This window comes from Poecile atricapillus, chromosome 1 (assembly GCF_030490865.1).
Source record: "Poecile atricapillus isolate bPoeAtr1 chromosome 1, bPoeAtr1.hap1, whole genome shotgun sequence".
Taxonomy (NCBI): domain Eukaryota; kingdom Metazoa; phylum Chordata; class Aves; order Passeriformes; family Paridae; genus Poecile; species Poecile atricapillus.
Window position 1 is genome coordinate 106,823,874 of NC_081249.1, and position 19,681 is coordinate 106,843,554.

The 19,681-nt window shown below is 38.0% G+C and overlaps 1 protein-coding gene across 1 annotated transcript in view; it reads right to left on the reverse strand.

Moving 5' to 3' along the window:
• The window catches only part of ROBO1 (roundabout guidance receptor 1), a 293,520-nt gene that overhangs the window by 15,595 nt on the left and 258,244 nt on the right, over positions 1–19,681 (reverse strand). Inside the window, exons 19-25 of the mRNA XM_058856411.1 lie at positions 17,107–17,133; positions 14,396–14,438; positions 10,623–10,777; positions 6,972–7,307; positions 4,357–4,464; positions 1,530–1,674; positions 998–1,249 (exon numbers count right to left, since the gene is read on the reverse strand). Coding sequence (XP_058712394.1) covers positions 998–1,249; positions 1,530–1,674; positions 4,357–4,464; positions 6,972–7,307; positions 10,623–10,777; positions 14,396–14,438; positions 17,107–17,133 — 1,066 coding nt within the window. The remainder of the gene's footprint in view (positions 1–997; positions 1,250–1,529; positions 1,675–4,356; positions 4,465–6,971; positions 7,308–10,622; positions 10,778–14,395; positions 14,439–17,106; positions 17,134–19,681) is intronic.

Below are 19,681 nucleotides of genomic sequence, written 5' to 3' on the forward strand. Positions count from 1 at the left end.
GAAAAAGATGCATAACTACTGCCTACTTAAAAAATGGGAACCATGAAGATGACCTAACTTTTAAAAAACATTTGGGAAAATACGTCCATAGATATCCAGTAAGTTATGTTGAAAAATCAAAGTTCTACAGTCTGCTCAGAAAAATCACATAAATTTCATTGTAAGAGGCTTGCATTTTACTAAAAATAGAAATTCTACATAGAATGCTGCAGGTAAGTTTATATATTTGTGGCAATAAACAGTATGTGCAAACCACCAGAGGAAAAAGATAATAAAAGCCCACCATTTGGGATGGAAAAGCTGTGCCTTCTTAACAAAAGCCAGAGATGTAAGCATTAAACATAAAGGCTCATTCAGAATTCACTGTTTTATGAGAGAGAAGCTGTGAGAGTTTATATGCAAAACAGTCGTAAAAGCAAGTCGGAGAAGAAACAAAATTTCCCAGTAGCAAATATCTATCTTTATTAATGTTGGTCATTCCTTTAAATAAAGTTAGGTGCAAATGTTAAGAAAATTTTGCAAGCAGTGGTTTCCTGTATTAGGATTTATGAGAGAAAGAAAATCTATAGGTTATATAAATTATATATTTATATATATTCATAGATATTGGTGACAAGTTAATTGCACAGTTACTGTGAAATAATGCATGCTATTTTATGGTAATAATGCAGTAAATCTATTGGAAACAATGGAACTGTAATTATATGGTAAGCTGTGTTAACGATACCACTTTAATAACCTGATGACTGTAAATTTAACTTATGTCAGCATCGTACGTACCCTAAAGTGATATACTGCATTTCTTCCCATGGTACAATAATAAAGCAACTTAATTACCTATTTCTTAGGTTAAAATAGTTCTAGCATCCTGGATTAGAAGTTAAAATAGCAACAGAATAACGGGGAAATTGCTGGCCTCACTAAATTCAAAAGGAATTTTCAGTGGGGCTCGGATGACTCTTGTCACATCTCTCTCACTACATTTGCATTCACACACCTCCGGTCAGGTTGGTGTTGTGTGTGTCCCAGATCCTCCTGACAGTCCTGTAACATGGGCTGGAGTTCCTCCTGGGGAGAGGGGGTGAGAGTGGCAGTTGACTGATGGCTATAGGAGACAGCGGCTGGAGAGGAAGCTGCTCCTCGCACAGGTGGAGTAGGACCTCGCTCATCTTCTTCCTCTTCCTCTAGCTCATCCTGCTGCAGATACATCCTTGCAGGTGGCACAGGACAAGGAATTTCTTGGTCATAGCTAAAATTAATTTTTTAAGAAAATAAGGACTTAAATTTGCACTGTGTAATTAGTATATCTGACACATGTATTAATAGCCCAGAAACAAACCATTGTTCTCTGTGCTCTTGGGAGCAGCTCGGTAAGGATGTGCTGAGTGGATGCACACCACTGTCACTAAATGCCCTCCAAATTGCCACACTACAGCTCGAGGAGCAGCACCAGAACAGTGCAGGGCAAATCACACTTCAGTTAACTAGTGATTCGAGTGGGAGGTGGACAATGTCTTCCTCTTCCTTACCTTTCATCCACTGAAAGACTGTAATCTTCGCTGTTGCTGTGGGGAGGTGGGTGTGCTGGAGGGGGTGGGAGAAGATCTGCCCAGTTCATGCCAGCTTGCTTGGGAGCCTTTGGGGTCCGAGCACCCTTCTTGTGCCCTTGACTCCCTGGGAATAAAAAGCAGCACAGATTTGTAATGCTCTCAAGTCTCTCCTCAGCATTAGCTACAACTATAGTCCCTTCCCAGATGCTTTCACAATCTTGGAGAATTTACTGTTTTGCTCAGCTTGGAGGAAATTGGCATTCCTCCTTTTTACACTAGTTTGTGCTTGTAGCTTCTTTGTAGCACTGATCTACATTTTAAGTGATTGAATTTAACCAGAAACTTTACATAGCATGGGAAAAAACACATGGGATACAAAGCTTTAATTTTTGAAATAAACAGTCAAAATGCGATAAAACCATAAATGAATTTTACAGTGTCATTAAGAGCGAGCTTCCTATTTCTGTTAATTACATTAAAGATTATCATCTAAAACAAATGAGCTGTAGACATATTTTCTGAAGTGCCTTTATCCTATTTAATTGCCAGAACCTAAAATACAATATGATACAGATATGATCTATTAAAGTTCTACTGTTGCATTAAGTCACTGAATATAGGTAATTTGTACTTGTCCACTGAAACATTTTAGGCACAATGAAATTACTAGTTTTAGCCTAAATGGCAGGTGCAGTTGAAAATAATTGCTGGAAGAACTAAAATAACAGAAAAAGAAATAAAGATTGATGAAGTATTTCACAAATGTTTTCAACTACTATTACTGGAAAATTACAGCTTATAATAAAGCAATGCAGTCTTAACAGTTCAAATAACTGAATAAGACCAGTTATTCAGGTGGTCTCAGATTTTAATTTTGGACATGGCTATGATGAGAACCGGCTCAATCATTGTTCCTTGGTATATATACATTTTAACTCTTCTTTGCTATTTCTTCTATTACAGATAAACTCCTTTTACGTATATAAAGTCACTGTGGTTTTGAGTATGTTTAGAATCCCTCACATTTCTCTCTTAAACAGGCATGATTTTATATTATCATAGTAAAGCGTTATATACCTAATTATACTCCAGTGAGATTTAGGAAGGTTGTTTTTTCCACTTCTGCTGTCTCAGATTTTCCACTCTTACTGACAGTAGTTCTCATTATTATTGTCCCACATGAACTGCCAGATACATGTTTTATCTGTGTACAGTTGTTTCTGTGGTATCTCATTATGTCAAGCAGGACACTAACTATACTAAGGTAACCTGCATTCTGTATCATAAGCACTATGATATACATATGGTTCAACTCAATTAATTTATTACTTTGGTCACCTTTCTTCATTCCTGCTGGAGTCCTTGGCACAGGACTATAAATTGTTAAGAGTTATGGATAACCCTATAAATTGTTAAGAGTTATGGATAACCCTAATAGGTATTGGCATGGAGAACATTACCCTCTCATTTTTAATCTGCATGGTTCATACCCCTGAGATGTTTCATGTTGAATTTCAAGTCTTAACATCATTGAGCACCGGCTCAGCGCCACATCCTGATCTTTTAGACTTGGGAATGGGCAAAAAGGCTGTCTCCCAGAAGAACACCACTGAGCGGCTGGGAGAATTGAGAGCTGTGCTTATCTCATCCCAACCACTGAGAATTCAAATCATCCAGAGGCACAGCAGGGCTCATCAACAAATTTATGTCTCTGCTGTGCCTCGGTCAGAATCGGTCAGGACAAAGAACAGGTTGGGATTAAGGCAACTGGACTATCAAAGGCAACAGCAAAACAGAATGGAAAAAGTCTACATCTTGATTAGTAGATGTAAAGTTCAGGGCACTCATGACTGTGACCATAACTCCTCCTGGAACTGGTTTGATGTAAATAAACAAAGCCTAATTACCACATTTACAGTAAAGCCCCAAACCAAGCCTATGTGCAGTTTCTGGTTTAGCTCATATACCTCTACGGGAAATCAAACCTGGAAATGAACAGGTTATACTACAATGATAAAACGTAACTTTTGAATTAAAACATATTCTGTGCTCCTAAAGAACAGAGTGAAATTTCAGTGCTTTGGTCAATGCAAAAAGCTGTTATGTTTAAGATTTTTACAAAGGATTTTTAGATCGTTTGTACAGGAGATGCCAATGAGAAAAAAAAAAAAAATTATCTACCATCTATATCTAAATTATGTATAAAAATAATTTTGACATATAGTGAGTAAAATCTATAAAAATTTTATTGCATGCCTGAATGCTTTTTTACTCAATGAAATATACAAGTTTAATTTACAAAATAAAAAACTTGTTAAAGCAGAGTTCTGTTGGGTATCACTCAACTTCTGTGTATCTTGAGCTGGTTCATAAATTGGGTAAATAGACCCAAGAGATGAGAAAAAAAGTCACTAAGTTACCAAGAAGGTAACACATAAATTAAAATACTTTTTTTTTTTTTTAGTGACAGTTGAAAAGAAATTGCTATGACTTGCCCATCTGGAAAACATAACATCACCCAGTATGCCATTAGCATTAGGAAATCCAACCTCCCTTCAAGCTCATGACTTTCACAATTTTGGAAAACCAGTTATTACTTAACTGACATTTAGATGACACTAAGCAACCACGAGGATGCAACAGAAATGTAGGCACCTATTGGGACAGTTTTTGTGCTGTTCACCATTCACTATGCATGGATTCCTCCCCACCACTCCTTCTCTAAGCCCAGTATATACTGCTAACCATGGCAACAGCATCCAAACACCACAAAGCCTATGGCTTGGGAAACACTGCAGGTACTCACCAGATGTACTACTGCCTCTGTCTGAGCTGTTGTAGGATCCACCTGTATTCTGGTCATATGACTGATTGTAGGGAATAGTTGGAGCAATGTTGTCATTTACTCGGTAATCTGCAAGTTTAATGGTATGGTTAATACTGCCCTTCAGGAACACATCTACTTTTATATACTTGCTTTATAACACAAAGTAAGGTCTCCTGAAAATAGCAAACTAGAAACTAATTCATTCTGTGAAAAAAAAAAAATCATCCTGCAATCATGTTTTATTTTTATCTTGCCTCTTGTTGTAGGCTTAGGGGAAATCATGGCAACTTTGTAGCTGCACAGCTAAAATGAAGTAAGACTGAATTCTGTGCACAGGGTTTTCACAAAGTCTCTGCAATGATCAAGTCTCAATGGATTTGTCTATCTATCTATCTATCTATCTATCTATCTATCTATCTATCTATCCATCTATCTAATCTATCTTATACAGCATTTTCCATAAAATGCTGTCACCTTGATTGATTGTCCATGGTCTCTGCCTAATTTATGCATGCAGGCCAGCCAATGGACTGCAGTATCTACTTTTGGTATTTCAAAGGTGACACAACCACATAGGAGTCAGCTCTGCGTGACAAGGGTTGAATGATCTGCTGGAGCAACAATACAGCTCCAACTGAATTTGGATCACAATAAAAGACCTTTGTTTCCAGGTCTGCTGGCTACAAGAATATTTTTATTTATACTTGATCATGCAGGTTCTACAGTCAGGGCCCTTTTTGCTAATGGCTGTTACCATAACTGCTCTCCAGTTCCAAAGCACTTGGTATACACTTATTACTTTTAAATCTAGATCTGGCAACCAGATCTGTAAAACTTCATCACAAATACTCATCTGGCAGAACAATACTCTTGTGCTAAAAAGCAATTACAGTTTAGAGAGAACAGAAAGGAGGTAGGTTACTCTTCATACAGCAAATAAAACTGCATCATAAACAGAACCACTGGACATAAAGTAGTGACAATGAAGCACAGCATGTAACTCATCAAAATAGTTACTTCCTATCACAAAAACTATAGGTATAATCAGCAGCAAGATGGCTTTGACTTAGCAAATGAGAAAACCAAGATCAGAATATTGACTCATAAAATAGCAAATCAAAACAAAAATAAACAAAACTAAGAATTCAGTCCCCATCTGCTGCAGAAATGTTTGTGATAATGTAAGCATGGGAAAAAGAGCAAAATGATAAATTCCACACCAGAGTGTATTCTGTAATAGTTTCTCAGCCTAGTTGCATTCCACAGACCACGCTGAAGCCCTACATACCGCATATGTTTACACAGAGGATAAACAGTAAATCAGCACTCTGAAATATGTATATATGACTGTCAGCAGACAATGCTTTAAGGGGGCCTTTCCACACTACAATATGCTAGAGAATATGCAGCTGTAATGTACACAGTTTGAAAGATGCAGTATCTTTCAGCACATAAAAACCAAACATGTTTTAATTCCCAAAGAGGTACGTAATACACAGTTCATGAAAGAGAACAATTACAAAAAAGACAGCTTTCACCCTCTAGTAAGGAGCCAAAACCTTTGAATTTTCTTTTGGCATTTTTTTTGCCAAGGGAAGGTGTGACATTTTACATTGCCCTTTGAACTCCTCTGTGAGTAGATGGGTCCGGTAGAGAAATCAAAATTCCTGTAATGAAATGTTTCTTTTTACTGGATCACTTATCACTATGCGATCACTTGAGTTACAACAATCCATGCAAAAAGTTCCACGTTAGAATGTGTCCAGCTCCTAGGGATACTGTTTTGCAAATCAGGTTATTAAAAGAGGTTGCATGGTAGCCTGGAGGACTAGAAAGAAGAAATCACATACCTATTTCTTCCAGCTCCCACACAGTATATTAAAGAAACATGCCTTCAAGGCCTCAAAAGCACATTCTGATGTTTCCCGTTAACACTGAAATCAATTTATTTTTAGCTTCTGGATCCACAGACTTCAGTCAGGGTAACACAGGAATTTAGTTTCCAAAATTGTGTGTGGTAGCATTGCCTCTGAATGTGAGACTTGAAGGCTTGCTAGGAACAAGTCTAAAATGAATTGGATCACTCCATTTGTGTCCCCAGTGTACAGCACAATACAATTTTACAGAGTTTGATATGCAAAATTTCATTCGTTTACATGAACATGTACATTTAATGAGTCTCCATCCACGACTGGGAAGAGTGGGTTGACCTATTTAAAATTTAAGGTAGAGTATAATGTGACTACCATGCATCTGGCTTATGAATAAAATATCTGGCCTCTGTCCTAACCAATCCCTTAACTACTATTAAATTTAAATTAATCTCATATCCATAGGAAATGTATTTTATTTAACTCTTTTCTAAAGATACAGCTTGTTATTTTTTACAATAAATTCAATATCAGAAAGGTTATTGTGGTGCTAATTAACTTTCTGACACTGCTAAGGGTGTATTTCTGAATCTAAAGAGGCAGAAGTCTAAAAGCACCACAGAAGCCTATAATTGCTGAACCTGAAAGCTTTAGACTCCCAGAACCAGAAGGTCAAAACTCCTCTGATGCCTAAAGAGGAGAAACAAGCTAAAAGCTCTTCACCTTTGTTTAATTTGTTTTGCTCCATAATGTTGTACTGTATGGGTGGAACCTCTTGCTTTTGCTGAACAGAGGGTTTCCAGTGTTTCTCATTCGTGTCCCCGCTGCCATTGTTAACATTATTGCTGATACTGGACTGGATGAGCTGAGTGGTGGCATAAGGAGTGGGCTGCCCAGGCTGGCTGACAAATCTTCCATCCTTTAGATTTGGACTATTGAAGGTTTTCATCTCATTGATTTTGTTGCTGAGGTCCACGTCCCCATATACAGTTGACTCAGGCAACATCAGGTTTGTCTGCTTGTTGTCCAGCTGATTGTTGTAATTTGCTATACAATCGGCTAACCACAGAGGAGAGAAAAGAGAGAAGGTCATTCTGTTCGCTCACACCAGACTTTCCATGAAACCCCCTCTAACATTTCCTCACTGCACAGCTACATGGCTTGAATCCATGTAGCAGACACACTGAGGCAGAGATACTGCCATTAACTATATAATTTACAGAATATTATTTACCTTATACACTACTGCTCCAAAAGTAGGGTTCACTGTTCTGATTCATTGTAAATTCAGACCTGCTGAATTATATCTGCAATGACTTACCTTGCTGGGCTTCTCCATAGTGGCCATATAAACATTCATGTTCTTAGATATTATTCTCATAGATGTATATATATTCAATTAGTAATTGTGATTAAAATCACTTGCATTGAAAGAAAAATTCAACCAAAACATAACAGCAGGAGTAACTAAATAAGCCCATCATTTCATGTCTCCTCAACAGTATCTAGACACTCTTGCATTTGTGGTAAGAAACAGACATACAACAGGTTTGCATAAAACAGACTTAAAAATGATTACACATAAGATAATTAAAGAAAAACAGTACAATGTAAAAGGTAACTCAGTACCCAGCAGCAAGTCTTTATTTGATCATCGTTTGCTTGTACAATTTTGTATTTTAACTTGAAACAAAAAAGGCAGAAAAGCAATCTGGAATTTTTGCTGATTTTCAGGGTTTTTTTGGATATTGCAAAATACGTACTAGCACAGTATTACATTGTCCTGTATGCTCAAGATATATTGTATAGACAGCATGAATTCATTCTTCTGACACTGCATCCTGAGACCACCACCTATTGCAGACAGTAAATTGACATCTGCTGAAGCTCTGGCCACTACTGCATGAAACAGTGTCGCTGCCTTGACATGTTCTCTTGCCACTGTGTGACAGGAAGCCCACATATTTTTTCCTCTCCACATCCAGTCCACTGGGAGAATACTGAATGAAGTAAAGTACTCTGTGGGTAGAAGGCTTAGTGGAACTAGCATTCATTGATTCTTAAGCAAAAATTCTCATTTTCCAGTTGATTAATGCATCAATACATAACACTCACCAGGAATATAGTTTTCCTCTTTTAAAAGAAGCGGTATTTATGCTAATGAATTTGATTCAAAACCCCAAGTCCATTATCTGTGTCCACAATGAATTTACCGGAGAGGATGCCAAGTCAAACTACATACAGAATTCAAGATTTTACCATTACTCTAAATGAAATAACTAGCAAACATAGAGGATTTTCAATTTCAAAAACATTCCCTAATACATACATATTTTTAGAGGTGTATTACCCGAGAAAGGGGAATAAAATAATGCTTGCATAAGAAAACCACCAATCCACATTTTTAGTGACTAAGGAACAGTATCAGAACATGCCACATAGAACTTATCACTGCCCATTTCATGCCCCCCAGCCTCTGGGTTTTTTTGAAGGTTTTACTGTTTGATGTATTTTTCCTTCTTATGTGAGGTGTTATTTACTGCCTCTGTTATTTATTGCTTCACAGTCTCAACTTCTTGATTTCTAGAGTTTAAATGTTTTCATTACTCTCACCTACTGAAACCATACTAGTCTTTCCTCCTTTCCAAGTCTACTGAATTATCCAGGGAAATTATATATACAGTATATTCTTCACTCCTGATACCTCAGGCTTTGCTACAATATCCTTGCAGAGTCACTTATAACATATAAAAGAAGCTCCTTTCATTTGCAGCTACATCTGATTTGTGTGTAAGACAGTATAATCAATACAGTATATGGTACATTTTTTACATAGACACATTAGAATTCCTCATAACAAGTACTTAAAACTGGTTTACTTACATAAGAGAAGATTTATCTAGTTAGATTTTTTATGGTATCTACTTTTGGAACAATTGGTTCTCGTTCTGTAGACTTGGAAGACAGTGCTCTGCTTAAAAGCAATTAAAAATGCAGATACTTTGCATATTCAGAACTACTGAGGGGATATCCATTGCTGCTGCAGCAAAGCATAAACCAGCCAACGATGACAGAATTAAGAATATTTGGCAGAATTTCCAGGAAAGAGGCCACTCTGAGCACATTGTCTGACCTGCAAGCTCCAAAGTTCAACTTGAAAGGAAGGAAACACTTGGTGACAGAACCAAGCTTAATATGAAACCTAAAGTGAGGGAGAATCCACTGAGTTCAGTATAAGATGTTATAATAGGTTGCAACCATCAAAAATGTGCCTTCTCTTCCTTTTCTGAATTTGTTAGTTACCAGAACTTGCTATGTCTGTCCTTGCCACAGTAAACTATCTCTGAATCACAAACATTTTTATTATACAGGTACTGGTGGATGCGGTATCCTCAGCCAGAGTGAGAGACAAGTTTCTAATGCCAAAATCTCTCACCTTGCTTTGAAGCAGCTGGCACTGCTCACTGTCAGACAGCATTACTACAGGAGATGAATTGCCATTACCACCACTCATGAATTACCAGCCATTTGAGCGGGTTTCACATTAATTACAGGAGGCAATGCTGCTTGGCACTCATGTGACTTCCACACACTGCCCCTCTGGATTGCTGGGACATGCTACCAGCAAAAACCAGTAGAGATACTAGTGAAAAAGGCTTACTTAATTCCTCACCAGTAACGCTAGGTTAAACCAGAAGGAACCTAAGGTCTGTTTAAAATAAAATGTGCAACAATTAGCACTCTGAGATGTATTTCCTCAAATGTGTTCTGTGAGGTTTTCTTCCAGAGCTCTCTGAGTCCTGCTCAAGCTCTCAGGAACTACCACTTAACATTTTGTAATTGCTTTAAGTGTGTGACATTAACCTCTTTATTCACATACCCTAAACAGAACACCATCTATCCAATTTTGTTCAGAATGGCACTCAAAATGAAGTTCTGAGTGTGACAAAACAGACTGACTTTGTTGCAAGCACTGTAGCAATGTTTTATTTCTTGCTTCCCATCACATCCAAACCCAGAAGGAAAAACACATTAGCATAATTTTGGTATTTCTCTTTCTCCATCCAAGCAACAAGGATGTACAGAACAACCCAAAAATGACCTTATCTGCTCTATTCAGAAGCCAAAATGTATTAGTTCAGTGTGAGTTTTGGCAGCATTGAACTTTGCAGGGGCTCCTGCTACAACTATCTAAAGAGGACCGAGAAAGGATCCAAAAAGGATCCAAAATCACATTCATGACACAGAGGAGACACCATATTAAGCCTAAAAGCATTGGAAATAAAAACCCAAACAAACCTGTACTCTCTGTCAGGTATCAGAAGCACATACTCTGTAAAGAAGATTCCTTAGCAAGGTAGAAACATATCTAACCTGGTCGACTGTACGTTGTAAGGTTGCTATCACTGTTGCCATTGCCAGAGGTGCAGCAGTTGATGGAGCAGTCATTGTGATTGTTCCCTGTGTTAGGCCAAGTATCTGCTAACCATGGCTGAGTGGCCGGTTCACTGATGTTTAGGAGTCCAGGCCTTTAAAAACAAAGCTTGGTCATTTCAAAAATTAAACAAAAGCATTTTCACATTGCAGTGATAATCTTCCCAAATGGCAGAGATGTTACAAAATAATACCATGTACCAAAAGTCTTGAGAACTGAAAAACACAGCTTGATTCAATTATTTAGCATATTCAAGTCTCCTGTCTAACTTGTCCCTTGCTAAATCCCTCAGGAGTGAGCAGTCAAGGACAGCATCGACTATTTTTACTGAACTACACTACAGGTTGGTGTGCAACATTTACCTGTCACTTTGGTTTTAATTTTTTAATTTTTTTTTTCTCTTAGGAGGTTACACTTTTATTTTTGTGCCCCTTCACCCCTTCTTAAAGAAAGCAGGGTAAAAAAGAGGAAATTGGCAAATCAAGTGAACAAAAAATGCACACATGGAAGCAGGATGGATATGCATAAGTAAGAGGCAAATTCAAATGTGACTATTCCCAAATTCTTGGTTATTTATGGAACAGGTTCTCCTCACCACCAGATAGTACTAGCCTGGTACATCAAAGGGAACAGCAGACAACAGAAACCTCTGTGGCTTGGGAGCATTTGGATCTGACTAATGCTGAGTGAGTTACACACACTTGTTATGGGAAAGCCACTCAGCTCCTAAGAGAGCCTGCGGTACTTGGGAATACTGACCACGTGAAAAATATCCCTGCATCCTGGCTGCATTTGGAATAAAGTGTATTCCTGTCATCAGCAGAAAGAAACAGCATTTCTTGTTTTCCAAGTTGCTGAATTTTTGCAGTGAGTGTGAAAGGCTCTCTGATGAATGTTCTGTAGAATCTTTGGTGGCTCTTTAGTCTCCAAGCTAACAAAGCAGCAGCACGTTACAGTCCCACACAATTTAAAATTGCCTTTGATAACTAAGGTGCTTTTAAAAAATAGATAATTTTCGCTACTGTCACATACACATATATGAACACAGTCCCCTTCTCTTGGGATTTAACAGACAACTTTCCATTTGAAATAGCACAGAAACTATTTTCCATAATATTAGATGTGATGATCTTCAAAAATAAAATATGCTAATCCTCTTAAACTGCAAGTTGAAAATACAAGCTCCATGCAGTTATTTGTGGGGGATAGAGTCTGTCAGTGCTGCGGGCTTAAGTCATAGATTTAGAATGACATTTAAAAGATCTATACATATATGTGTGTATATATATATATATTTCTGTACTGCATATGTCATCTGACAATTTAACATAGGAGGTGATGAGGCTTGACTTGCTGTCAGGCATACAAACCAGCCAATATGCACTCAGTAAAGAAGTATTTTTTTAAAAAAATCTGAAATAAATATACAGATGTGTAGGTCTGTGAGCAGGCCAGCTGATTTGAAATTCCCTGCATTTTTCCCTACACTCTGCTCTTACAATGAACCTACACTTCAAGGCATTTAGAGGAGACAAAGCATCCCAGAATGTTTCAGCACTTTAAAGATCTGTGTACTGGATTTTTGCACAGAGAATTAAAGATCCTTTGTTTCTAAAATTTACTTTGCATTCACACCTGCTGTCATGTAAGAAACGTGGTGTGATGTACATAAGCAGACGAGAATTCTACTAATTGGACCCATTTAAGTGGAACTGTAGGCAAGAGATGCTTGCATTACAGCTCCATAGCCTGGTGATGATTTGAGATCGTAATTTGCAAAGATCTTTAACCTTGGCAGCAAATTTCTCGACTCCCTGAATTACTGGATGGGGGTCTGAGGAAGGGGTGGACAGAGCCAAGTTGCTGTGTGGGTGCTAGCTGGAGTCAATCCAGCACAATTACCACTACTTAAATCCTGTCTAGAAAAGGGATTGCCACAGAAATGGGTATTTTTTCAGCATCACACAAGTGGGGATTACATTGAAATATATCACTGTGACATTTTGAAATCTGAAAAATGCTTTAACATGCTCACATAACTGCAGTTGGCAAAAAATGCTAAACCTTTCTAAAACACTGCAAATATAAAGTAAGGAAGTGAAAACCTTAGGTTTGGATATCAGAGGATGGTTTCACAAGCAAAGAAAAAAACTTTTTTCTTTTTTTTTTTTACCATTGCAGAACTATGTTTCATATTCTACAAAATAAGTTACATCACACCTGCTGTCAATGCTATAGATGCAAATGAACAAAACCAGCACAGATGTTTGCACCTTGAATCAATCACATTGTTAGATTCTGGCACTGATACTGAACACTAGGACAGTAAAATTGAAGTTGATTCTCCAGAAGAACCAAAATCACTGTGCACGATGTAGACACTTGTGGGCTCATTTCTGTCCTCTGTGTGAGAGTGCTTCATCTAGCCTGTGCTAAGGGAAGATACAGAAAGCACAGTGGCACAAAGAACACAAAGGATGTTAGCTGAGTATCTTTTTGAACAACTCTCAAGGAAAGAGAGGGTTCATCTCTCTCCTCTCCTATTTTCTCACTATCCTGGAGTAAGGGCAGCAACCCAGTGATTTACAGATTTTTCCATTCAAAAATCACATGGTGACTGTTCTAGAGGGTTCCCTCCAGGCTCCTATGTCCATGAGAGCACAGCAGCACACAGGGCTGGACAGAGAGATCTGCAATTCCTCGTAACATGTCAGGTCCAGCTGCAGCAGGACCTGAATAGCCTCACCTCTGCACAGCACTCAGGTAGACTGGAAATGCTTTATTTTATCCCTAATCTTCACAATTACCAAATGTTTGCATGGTCTTGCAAATTAGGAATCACAGGATGCTACTTGTGAACAGGAATTGTAACAGGACTTTGTTGCCCAGCTGCTCTCTGAGATTTTAGCATTATTTCAGCATCATGCCAGATCTTTGAATGTGACCTAGAAAAAAATGGTGTGCTACTAAAGCACCACTGCCCTGACCTGCCTTTTTGCTAAAACAATTATTTTTCTTCCTGAAGAAAACTTCACCCCTACAGAGGAAATGCAAATTACTGTTTTCTCCACGGCCATTCATTAAGTAATAGCATAAACCCAGTGAACATGCCTCAGGTAAATCCTCATTCTGGAATGGACCTGGTTCTCAGAGTGGGTGGTTATAAATTTACAACCTGCTTCCCTCTCCTTCAGTGCCCCATCTATTTTAAGCAATGTTTTACCTGTTTTGCATTCACAGAAAGATTTTTTTTTTCTTAAAATGTCATCTTATAAGCCATTTATGTCTTCAACAATTTTTTCCAATAAACGTTTTCATTCTTCGTACTATTTGTGAAGCAGCTATATTTCTTAATCTTCATAAAGGCCATGACTTAATTACTTTTACTCCCTTAATCAGGTGGTAAACCAGGTCTTTATTTTGAAGTTAAAGCACTCCCTCTGCTGCTCATTTTTTGAGATGCAGTTTTTACAGGTTAACAAAGCTGAAAATATTTCAAATCATGTTTTGGGAGTCAACCTAAAAATTCAAACCGTATACCCTCCTTCTAAACAGAAAATATATGGCCAAAATGTATAGCTTAATATAATGAACTAAAACATATCTCTGCAAGTGATTTTTCTGCCATGACTTACAAGGACAATTGAACTCCTGGAATTCTTAAATTTATTTGCACACAATTTATACCTGTAAGAATAAAGCACATAATTACCTGCCTCCACTGCTTACGGCCTCTCCTCCTCTCTGATATGTTACTGAAATAGTTAAAAATAAAAAGAAGGAAAAAATTTAAAAATTATACAAGACTCCTTCAATAACAATATTTAGTTTGCCTTTGTTTCATTTTAGCTAAGACAATAATGGTGCATTGTTTATACATTAATTCTGAATCTCATTCTGCAAGCTGCTACTTCAAATCCAAGTTTAGACATAATACTTGTGCTGTTTGATATCTGCTAGTCCTAGCCCCAACAGGGTTTTATATTTCAGCTCTGTTCTGACACACACACACACACATATGTATTGCCTAAGAAATCAGGAAGCCATACATCAGGTTGAACTTATTCTTAACATAACTCTGCTGACTTCAGTGGAGTTACTCTGTGGAAGAATTTAGGTCATATATTTATTTCATGAATGGCTGGATGTTAAACCTTTGCTCTACCTTATTATTTTGGCAAGATTAAAGAGGTATCATGATTCTATAACAGACCTTACTTCCAATGTAAATACTGGCTCATTACAGCTGAAGCTACTGCTAAAACAAATGGTCTTTCTGAATGTTACTGCAATACACTCAGGGAACAAGCACAATCTAGAAGTCCACAAAAAATCCACATTCTGTAACATTTTACAACTGCATTTATAAATGATACTAAATAATCTAAAAATTTAAATATATAAAGGTTGTTTAAAAAACAGTCTGGCAGAAAGGGCACTTTCTAAATTAGAAGGAACAGTTTTTCTAGCATTACAGAAATATTCTCCATTATCAAAGTGGATGTCCACATGCATTTGTTTGTTGACATGGACTGCATATCCTTCATAGGAAGCAAGATGTTTGAGAAGTTAGCTTTTAGGATGCAAACATCCAAGAAAGAACAGTACTATAAATTTTGCAGGTTTGCATAGGGTTTGGCAAAGGGTTAAGGAGACTTAACTCCCTGCAGATGCTGATGGATTCTACACTTTCCAGCTAGGAATGTGCTGAAAACAAGCAGCCAAATTCTGCTCTTTAAAAGAACTCCAAACTGAGAGTCTGCAAGAGAGAGATAAATGCTGGCAGTGATTACAGTAACAGGATTAAAATGTAGGATGCATTCCTACAGGTAACTCTTTTACTGCAGGTAATGCTAAAGAGGGGAGCCTGGTTCCATTTAAAATCAAAGCATGACTGAGATTCTGGACTGGAAAACAAGGATTTTTTTCTTTTAGGTGTTTTTTATATGCCTTATGTTTTTCCCAATTTCTTCTTTAAGAATCCCAGGGCTATTTATTTTCCAGCTCTGACATATCTTAAGGAGCACTGGTATTTTCTTTTAATGTTAAGAATGTAATGGAGAGAATAGATGTTAGCTTCCAACCTCTGCAGAATTTCAGTGGCGTGCTACAGCGGAGATTACAATCGAAGCCCTCTGTTTAGCCAATTAAAGGAACAGCAAAATAATAAAGAGTTGGAATTATTCTCCACCGAGGCACTCAGAGGCCTAGAGAAACATTGAAGGCCACTCTGGCTCATGCTGAACAGGAAGCAGCTCCACTGAACATGACTTCTGAGAGCAGGCACTCCCCAGCTGGGTTACCAGCACATGGGTGCATCAGCCCAGCACAGCCCGGTCCGTGCGGATGGGCGCAGGCACGCGGGGTGCGCCTCCTCTGCGGTCCAGCTTGAAGGATGTCACCTGCACAGAGGCCACATCAGCACAGTGCTGATTAAAAGCTCATCTTCCCTGGGAAAGTGTGTGTGCAGAGGAGGGGCTGGGTGGGTTTCACCCTGCCAGGATATATACACATCCTGCAAGTCTCATAGGTCTCTTGTGAAAATGGAGGATTTAGAACAAAGGAGGAAGAAACAACCTGTCTGCTCATTCAGGCTGTGGCTGAAAGAAAAGCAGAACACTGATGGGTACAGAATGTGCTGGATTTTATCCACTGCAGAGGATGAGCTGCTCAGCTGCCAGACTGCAGGACCCACTGAAGGTCAGCTCTACAGGATGGAAAGGCTCTCATGGGCTTTGGTGGGCTATGGTTCACATTATGTCATATTTTGCGCATTTCTAAACAGAACTAAACAGAAGGTGATTTTAAACTCACACCGATTTTGAAATGAACCTCCTTTTAAGATGAACAGGATAATTATTTTAAAATTTCATAGAAAAATACCATTTAAGGCAGCAAGCAGAGAAATCTAACTGCTGTAACACTTTGATTTTCTGTATCTTCCAAAGCAGACAACACTGGGGTCACTGGATTAATGCAGATTCAGAGGAAGGAAAAGGAACAAATATTTCACCAACTATAATCTCACTGAATCTCTTTCAAGTCAGCATGTGGGCTCTGCTAACTCATTCCTCCTCCATCAGAAGCACCTTTTGCATTGCTAGATGTGGGAGGTCACACTGCTCCCTTGGAATATGCAGGAAGAGAGCCCAGGTTGTACAAACTGACAGGATCATGCTACAGAATGGCATGCTGGCGTGGAATGGTGTGCTATGAAATGGTACACACAAATAGAAAATATTGTCAGCCACAAAGCAAATGCACATTACTCAGAGAACAAATAATGATACCTGCCATTAATGACATTGTTTAAAAAAGCCCCTTCAGAACAGCTGGGCTGGTTGGTTATGTCAGAGAAAGAGAAATAGTACCACAAACACATGCTTAAGTAACAAAGAAGGGGGGAAAAGTGCAAATATATACCTGTTGGTGTGAAGGTAAAAGACGGGACTGAAAAATCAAAACAAAATACAAACTGGTTATTAAGCTGAAGAGAGAAAGGGAAACATACCACATTAGTATAAATCTAGCAGACAGCTGAACATAAAACAAATAAATATAACTAACCCACTAGTTCAGACACATGGATATAAAAATAAAACTAAAATTACTATTCAGATTGTCTCTGCTGGCACTATTCTGGAAAGAAAAAAAAAAAAGCAAAAAAAAAGCAAAAAAGCTTGATATTCTATTGTGCTCCTGAGGGCAAGAGACTGTGCTTTATCTGTTCAAATCCTTCTCAGTTTGGTATTTTAAGGTTTTTTTTCAGAAAATCCTAGCACAAACAAAACCCCCACACTGTTAATCATTCTAGAATGCAGAATGACAAATTCCTTAACAAAGCCTTATCAAGGTCCTATTGAATCTTATCTTCAGTTCACTAAGTAAATGCTCATTACACTGAACTAATAGGCACACTTAAGTATTCAGTAAGGAAATAATAATCATAAAAAAGAACAAAGAGAACTGCTGTTTTACTGTCTCTGAATCACAAATGGCACCAACTCTCACTCTAATAAAGACACTAAAATCTACTGCAGCAATTAATTTTTGTTTTCAGAGATAAGACTGTTAAACAGAGTTATTATCTTTCCCTCCTAAATAATCACAAAAAAAAAAAAAATCTCCCTAGATATAACACCTTTCTACCTTCAAACCCTTGGCTTTAAGAGGGAAAGGTTAACAACAGAACAATGACAGTGCTTGACAATCTTCTCTCTCACAGCTACTATAAATCCTCTTTGGATCAATAGGGTCTCTAATCCAAATACAGAGCACCAGCATCTGCTCTTCCTATTAGCACATGCTCCCCCTCCTGTTGACAAGACAGTATCGTTTTCCTCTCACTGATGGCAGAACAAGGCTTACATTGCCCTTTCTGATCTGATGACAGCAAGAGGTAAGAGAAACAATCAAATATTCACTAAAACAGCCTGGAAACAGAAGGTGATCAGCAAACCCAGAATGGAAAGAAAAAGTTCTGGCTAAGAGAACTTCTTAATCTTATTTTTTTAAGAGCTCTAAAGTTTGTAGGGAGTGCAGCATGTTTTGTTGTTGTAACTTAGGATATGCTGTACATTTGCCCCCCTTTTTACCAAGCTAATTTATTTCCATGACACTAAACAAATAATAAAAAAAGTGGAGCATTTGCCCATTTCAGGTTGCATTTGCAGTAAAGCTCTTTATCTCAGGAATACCATTGTATTTGCTTTGAGCTAGGCCTTTTCACATAGTCAAGTTTAATTTAGATACAAAATGTAGAACCATAGTAACAAGCGTTCATTAAAATAGAACGGGCATTTAAACCTGAGCTATTCCAAAGAGAATCAAGAATCTCAAAATTAATTTGCAATCACAGGGACATGAAAAATAATCTCAAGCTATTGTCTTGTTACTCTTCTGTGAGCTAAGTATTAAACCTAGTTTAGTTTCTTAAGGAACTGAGGAGGTTCAACTGAAAGAAATATTATTGCTACCACATGAAAGAATGACTTAATTCTTAGAGCTTCTATTAATAAACTCTTCCGAGTGTGTAAAACTGCTAGTACAGTATGTATGTGTGGGAGTAGTGAAGTATTTTAACAGATGACAGGCCTGAAGCTAAATATAAAAATAAATAAATGCAAGACTGAAGAAAGTTTAGGCTTGCGGTGACGACTTGATGAACTGCAGAGTGGCAAACTACTTTGCAATTCATATTTCAGTAAAGATAGGTTTTGTCTCTGAAGAATACTTGATACCAGAGATACACACCCTACTTTGCTGTACACTTTCATTTAAACTCCCCCCAAACTACACAAAAGATATTTTTAACGATACTGAAAAACACAGCTGTTTTGAACAATAGCTGATGTCACTGAAGTAACCATTTTAAGGACAAATTGTATGCCTTTTGCTTAATCATAGGTACTGGTGAAAGCACAGTGATGTTAGTGTGATAGAGCTGTAGAAAGGCAATGTGGCAGCATGCTATTAGTAAAACAAAACAGCGCAGGCCAGTGCAGCACTACATGAGGGGCTGTCCTGCCTAAGAAATCCCAGCAGAACACAATCAAGGGTGCAGCTCCTTCCCTTTTTCCTTGGCTGCAACTCCACTACAACCACCGGGCCTGGAGTCCACAGTGAGCACTGGTACTTTAGTAGCACGGAGGACACCTCAACTCTGCAACACTCCAGATGCATTTCCATGTTTCCACTCGCTCATTTGCTATTTTTAACATTGCTCATTTTACATAGCAACGTATTGCTGCTGTTTAAAACCATTTGTGTTTGATTTGCCTGTCTTGCCCATAACACATTCATTTTTGGAGACTAAAGAATGTAATGTCATGACATCTTCCATACATGAAGATGCATCTACCTTTTAAATCTAGGCCTGTCTTCTGATTGCTAAATGTCAACTATAATCCCCCCAGTTCTTCAAAAGCGGGATATCCCATTTTCCAATTCATTCCAAAATGTATGGTTCTCACTCTACAAGTGCCTATGAGCTACTGCT